At 51.3% G+C, this 6,967-nt stretch overlaps 1 protein-coding gene across 1 annotated transcript; it reads right to left on the minus strand.

Annotated features, from left to right (window-relative positions):
- Window positions 1-929: 929 nt before the first annotated feature.
- Window positions 930-2,419, minus strand: LOC100902293 (zinc finger C2HC domain-containing protein 1C). Its single transcript, XM_003738191.2, has 3 exons — window positions 2,337-2,419; window positions 2,070-2,241; window positions 930-1,190 (listed from the first exon to the last, which is right to left on the minus strand). The coding sequence occupies exons 1-3, from the start codon at window positions 2,417-2,419 to the stop codon at window positions 930-932; spliced, it is 516 nt and encodes a 171-aa protein (XP_003738239.2).
- Window positions 2,420-6,967: the final 4,548 nt, after the last annotated feature.

The following is a 6,967-nucleotide window of genomic DNA, read 5'->3' on the forward strand; positions in this document are numbered from 1 at the left end:
GGATTTATTTATTTCTAGTATTTAGGGAGCCTCTCTTAACTCAATGGAAGATCTCTCCGACAGATCGGCGTAGCGACGTGAAGTTTCCGAATGAAGGAAAGCTCGATTAGATGGCAGCACTCTCTAGGGACTCTTTGAGCTCCTTGATACCGGACACGGACAACTTATCACCGACAACTTATCGCCGAGAACTCATCGCTGAGACTACTCATCGCCGCACGAGCCATCGCGAAATCTAGTGGGGTAAATTTCAGAAAAAATGGCGCCTCGTCCATAAATTCAGGGTATAGAGCCGAACCGCCTCCGAGAAGTTGGGCAGCTCGGAATCGGACATCTGCGCCGCCGATACACGGGTTCATAACGAAGTTCGAGCTATTCCGTGATTGCCAACCCGTAGTAGAAATAAAGTTATTCCGTAGTGGAGAGTTTCCCTGTGATGAAGTAAAGCGAAAGACGAGCTGTAAATCGAGCATTTTCGGGTTTCACCTCGGCAGATTTGGTGATGAGTTGTACGGTGAAGACTTGTCTCGGCGATGAGTTGTCCGGCGATGAATCTTCATGTACCGCCTTGATACCTCTGTACAGCTTCGTTCGTGTCATTTGATCTGGCAACTACATATACTCTGGCTACGTTCTCTTCCAGATCGAATCGTCCACTAGATTCCGTCCGATTTCGCGGAGTGATATATCAGAACCACCTGCTCCTCATCGGAAAGTCCCGAATTCGGACAACAAAGCCGGAGTTTCGAGAAAACGGATGAAACGGACGAAGCGACGGACCCAGACCATTCGGACATATATATGTGTAGCGTAAGCCTTAGTCGTAAACGATCATGAGATTTAAGAGAGGGGGAGCGTGAAGTTATGAGAGGGGCGACTCGACAAGCGTTAGGTGGAGGCATTCACCGCCATGCGGGGTCTCCACACTATCATCGTTTCTTCGTATTCGGCGCAGTTTTCTTCTTGTTCGACAAAATGTTTGCGCACTTCGGTATATGGCGCTCGGCGACGCTTTCATCAAACTTCCGACCGCAATGTGGACATTGCACGTAATCAGGATTCTCAGATGGACGCGGCGGAGGCAGATCTGAGAGCTTGCCACCTCGAGCTAAATGATCTTGAACTTTTTTAGCTTCTCGGACAGTGTTGAGAAAATCTTCATGCTTTGCACGCCAGTTCGATTTCTTCACCTGTAATGGGCCAGTGGTCTCATGAGCGACTCGGCACATCTCCGGGAACGAATGAGACGGCTTCCCCCAGTTTAGTTTGCTTCTCCTCAGGGCAAATTACCCTACAACTCCATCTCCTATATATTTCTAGACACTCCGGGAATTTTTCCTCGTTCGGTGGGGGGCTCCAGAGAGTAGAATTCAGGTAGAAGAGCCGGGGAGCCACCGAAGAATCAAATGCCAGGAAGATAGTTCACTGGCCGACCATGGGGAGAGGACGGTTCGAACCTGGATGGTACTACCTAGAGGCGCTTTCGAGGACGGACGGCTTTCTCAAGTTTTGCAGTCGAAAAGCTGAGTATCTTCACAGAAGAGTTTTGGCTTAGAGCGGAGAGAGGGGGAACTTTGCCTCAAGGTCCCGAGCCGTACTTCGGCACGGACCACCGGTGCCGCTGGGATGGATGACCGCTATTCCGAGCTAGCGTTGGAGTCCATTTCCCGAAGGAGCTAGATTCCGCGGTCATGGGTTTCCCGACATGGTAGCATCTGGTTCTTTATCTTCCATAGGACCTCATTCTCATCGCGCGCAGCATTCCGATCACGCGCACAGCTTGCGATCCATTCCCCCGCCTCACATGTCAAACGAGGCATCATGCAATGACCCTCGATACCCCATCGATGGCGCTTCACTTGGATGAGTATTGCTCAAATCATGCTGACTCGCGCGTTCAGACAGCTTCAATTTCCAAAAGCTTCTTCCGAATTCCTCTCCACCGTAGAGCGAGGGAGCCTCGCATTTCTATCGCTGCCCCAGGAGGGGGCGGTGACGGGGGTCCAGCGTGAGGTGACCATTGTAGGTTCTGATGTAAGTTCTCATGTTCTCGAATGCCAAGCTCTAACCTGAACCTCCCGTTGATGGGCTCCCCGTTTGATGTATGTCTCCTGCTCGGTTCCAGCGGTTCGCATTGCGGTCGCATTGAAAACTTTCCTCGGCCTTGACTCCATTCTCCTACAAGCCTCGCGATGTTTATCGATTCTTTCTGGGAGGAACCCCCGCATGCACACATCACATCTAGAAATTATGATATATATGATTCTCGAGGTGGCGAGGTGCCGAATAATTGACTTCGAAGAACTTTCGCGTGATGCATTCCTAATGATCACAACCTGACACATTCTGGTGGTATGGGTCGGTCTCTCTCCTCCTTGGCAGTAGCCTCTGACGACTTCTTCAATATGGGCGTTGGCATCGACCTAATTGAGGTTTGTCGCGGCTCGCCGTCGGGACCCCGAACTTTGAGAGGATCAGCAGGACTGATCGCTTTCGCGTGATAGCAGCCCGAAGTAGTTCTCGATTTCGAAGACGATTGACTGTTCGGCGACGCTGCGGTGATGCGCGAAGGACGCGACAGCGCCTTTGAAGAAGGCTAGAAAATATACATGCTATCCCTTCGACTCCGCCTCAATATTTGATTTTTATCCCGAATTTTTCGGAGACTTCCTCTACTAACTGTCATGAAACGCATGAAGTAGGGCATCGCTCGAGTACCTGATCACGCCCTTGCATGATACGCGTGCAAGTAGTTACCTCCATTGCTGAATTCCTGCTGTTTTCAGTGCGATTCGGGTAGCTGGTGACTTGGAACAGAGGAGCGGTTGGCTTTCCAGGCTGCAAAATTTGCGTCCGAGCTTTACCTTCGATTAACACCGCGGGTTGGTAATGTAGCGGGGACAAGCCGAGAATGGGGGCCACTCGGAGTGCTCCCGATAGGTAGAGAATGGCTGCGAGGAAATCCGCTCAATTCCCGCCGGCAATGCCCCGTGAACCACTAAACCCTGGTCAATTTTCAAGTTTCCGAGACTTCGAGCCGGAATGTTTTGCGGAAGTGTGATATATCACGTGCGAGGAGAGCCCGACATTATTATGATCAAGCGTGATTGACCTTTATTCGCGGAGTGGTGGTGAACGAGGTAACTGTTGTCCTCATCGATCTCGTAGTAGCGGCCTTATCTCTCTTGGGTTTGACTACAGATGACTCGGCCTGACTCATCGAGTCTGCGGGAGGGTTCGTCGATGCTACCTGAAGACCTCGAAACTCCTCAGACCCTCTCTATCAGTTCACTTCCACGGATCTGATCGAACTCGAGGGAGCCGCTATGTTCAGCCCCTCTCGAATCCATCCGCCGTTTCCAGCTCATCCTCTCTACTGAAAAAAAATCCCAAATCCCTCCGGGGAAATTCCTCCAGAAATCCCCGGATGTCCAGAATGATGGACTATGGACTTCCGATCTGTGTCGAGACCGTTCTGTTACCATCTTATTGCAGCGGGCTATCGACCAGGTTGCTCTATGAGCCGGTCAGAACGAAATGAACCTCTCCCTAGGTAATTGTCTCGTCGTCAGGTCGACAGCATCCTCGATCGCCCTCTTTCCGTCGAGCCAACGGCCTTGACCCTAGCGCGTTCTTGCCTGCCGTTTTTGTTTTCCGGCGCCAGGTGCTGTCAGTTGCTCCCGCAGTATATGCCCGCTGTGAGATGATCCTGAGAACTTTTATAATCAAGGATCCCTCCTTCCCGTTGAAACTCTACCAGAAGTCCTTCCGAAGCTCTTGTACTGCTCTACAGTTTGGTCCCCCCATCTGCGGGAATACATCAACCTCCTTGAGAAAAGAGGCTATTCGTCCGCTTTGTTTGATAGAAAGCGGCCCCCGGGGCGACTCCCCCCTGTCTTGGAGCTCCATCGCCGTGCTGACTCTCGTGCTGTTCAAGTCTCTCCGAGGCCACGACGGTCACAGCTTTTTCGACCACCGAGCCCCCAATCTTCGGCTGCGTCATCATTACAAAACCGACACCATTGCCGAGACTGTCGCAGTGAACAAAAACTTCGCATCCAGAGCCTCGCGGGCCCATCGTGGGGTTTCTTGCACATATACATATATGCTCTTCTTGCCCTTTTAGAGAAGAATTAACAGCAACAACAACAAGCTCGCCTCCGAACCTTACTTCTCTAATCGTCGGAGTTAACCGACTATCGGTAGGGCGAGCCGCCATACCAATGATCTGTATCCAGTGAGTACGAATCATCCCTGAATGCCTATGCTGAGGGTGATAATGCGTGGGGCGTGCGGATCAACAAGCTTACCGCGGTTTTCGAAGGTCTTGCCTGGGCCGAAAAATGACCCACTTCCTTCCCCGACTGCTTCATCGGATCCGTCTTCGCACCGGGTGCCCTGACAGGGAATTGCACCATCCGCGAGTCTGTCTTCTTTCGATTCATCGTCGGATGCGAGGGAGGGATGAAACCAAAACCGATCGCGGAAGTTGGTAACAATCTGCGAATTCAAAGCGAACAGCAGTGATGTCAGGTGATGCTACCTGATTTGAGCGCAGGTTTGATCTGAGCACACGCTGAGCACTTGGCCTGAGCATCAGATCTCAACCTTTCTGGCTATACCCCTCAATGTCAGGTTGAGTGCTGATGGTGATTTTTGTCACCATTTTTCTCTTCTATTTGATCCTTCGCACGCGCCTGAGCTCTCAACCATCGAACATATATGTATGTATTTACTCCGTCCCATAATGGGCCAGGCGAAGCCCAGGACCACTTGGATCGAACTTATACGAAGCTGATCGCGAGAAATCATGCCTCGGAACGTACCTAATGATCAGACCTTCCCGCGAAGAACACCGCGAGACGAGCTCAAGTATTTGAAAGGATGGAATGAGTCCTCACGATTGAGTACCTGCTCAATCTGATTTAGAGCAGGATAATCTCTAAAGGATGCTTCCATTGGCCTTCGTCTCCGTTACGTTTCGCTAATCACTTGGGCTCGCTACAATCAAATTCATTTCGAGGAGCCGCACTAGGCCCGAGACAAGCTCCGCTCATGCTCTCAACATAAGTATATCGATGCACCAGAAGCGCCGCGGAGCGGATGCGACGCACGCGGTTGCACTCGTCCGGTGGACCTGGCCACAAGTCAAAAGCACAATGTGCTCACATAGCCTTCCGCAGACTTACAGGATCCGAGAGTGACGATGATCGGGCCCGAGGCTGTCAGACACAAGCGCAAAGGATTAGAAAGCGACCTTCCTACAGATCTGCCATAGTGACTCCGGCACTGTGCTGTCGTCGGTTTCCCAAAAAGGATTTGGGCGAGGGTCTGGCAAGGGATGATTGGACAGTGGCTCGTGAGCCAACCGGATAGCATCGTCAGTGGGAAACCAACGTACGGTGGTCGAATACTAGAAGGGTCCTTTCCCGGGTCACCACTTGGAGAGAGTTGACCAAATCTAGGACATCAAGCGAAGACATAATATTCTCTACGTGGAGGTCCTTCTAGAAAGGAAAGTGCCAAAGTTACCGGAAGAACTTCCCGGCCAAGTTTTTAGCGGGGTTGGAGGTGCGGGCTCAGAAACCCTGAACCGGTTCCGAGTTTTGCTAAATACTTTCCGGATATAAATCGTCTACAAAACCCAGGTTCGTCACCCTCTCCGAGACCGGGCGACGAAGCGGCTGCGGATTTCCTGTCGGCCGCTGGGCATGCGTCCGAGGGTACCTTCTGAATACCGGCTCCAAAGACAAACGTTCGCGACGGAGCGTCTGATCATCACAGGGGGCACCCAGAATTTCTGCTGAAGGGGCTGGACTCAGATCTATATGGGGCTCAGAACCCAGAATGGCGACCCGCTCTCTTTACCAGAGCGAAACAGCAAAGCGGATTCGCTACTGATTATGACCAGTCACCCGAGATCTTTATTTCCAATGAAAACTAGAACCAGCCTCTTTAGTGTTGCGTTCGAACTTGATCTGATGAAATCTGTTCCGTCATCGCTTCCCGAGCGAAAGACATGACTTTTTCAGTGATGTTGATTTTTGCGTTCCTTGCTGCGTATTCTCAGGGTAGAGACTCCGCACCCGATTGATTTTTTTCAGGTTTCTCGGTCAGGTTGCCCCATAGGTTCCCGCGTAGGTTTCCCAGAAGCTTCGTCATCTTCCAAATAGTTTCTTCTCGCTCTACGATGTCCAACGTTGTCTGCTTTTTAAGAATGCAAGCCCAACTCGCATGTCTCCTCCTTTGGGAACCCCAGTTTTCCAACGAGAAACTTTGGTCGGCCCTGAAGATTGAAGCCGGGACCCCTCACCCCGGGTCTGCTGCTGCATCTGCATCAAACTGCCCGTCTCCGACGGGTGGCGGACTGATTAGCGCGTGGGTCACTTCTCGTGCAAACGTGCATAGCTGCATCGACGCCGCTCTCGCTGGAGGTGGCCAGGGTTCGATCCCGGCTGCCTGCAATATATTTCTTAAGGAAGCGCAGGTACTCTGCGCTTCCGCACGAAATGATCCTTCTGGGTACAGTAATTGTACTGTGGGTCCGTCCTCGGAAGCAATCTGAGTGACAGTACTCGGGGGCCGAGTATTGTATGTCAATGAATAAATATGGGACGCTTAGAGATAAACACACATGTAGGGTTTCTCCCTCTGGATATCGGTATAACCGTCATTCAAGAATTTCGTTGCGATTCAAATCTCGAATCCCAATGGCTGGGAAAGCAACCAATCGGGAGCAAGACGTTCGTGAAGCGTGCAACTGTGCGATTCGGGAAAGATTTCCTCAGTTTTCAATTCCGAGGAGTGTTCTCAGACTCAAATTCACCTCGAACATGCCAAAAATCCGCAGTCATCACGTATAGCCCAGCTCGACTCACGCAGAGATCTCTCACATTGGATACCCTGGGGACGATCAGAGCGATGGATTCGTCTAATTCGATAAGTACGACTTCCACGATAGGAACTT

This window comes from Galendromus occidentalis, unplaced genomic scaffold, assembly GCF_000255335.2.
Source record: "Galendromus occidentalis unplaced genomic scaffold, Mocc_1.1 scf7180000075830, whole genome shotgun sequence".
Classification (NCBI taxonomy): Eukaryota; Metazoa; Arthropoda; class Arachnida; order Mesostigmata; family Phytoseiidae; genus Galendromus; species Galendromus occidentalis.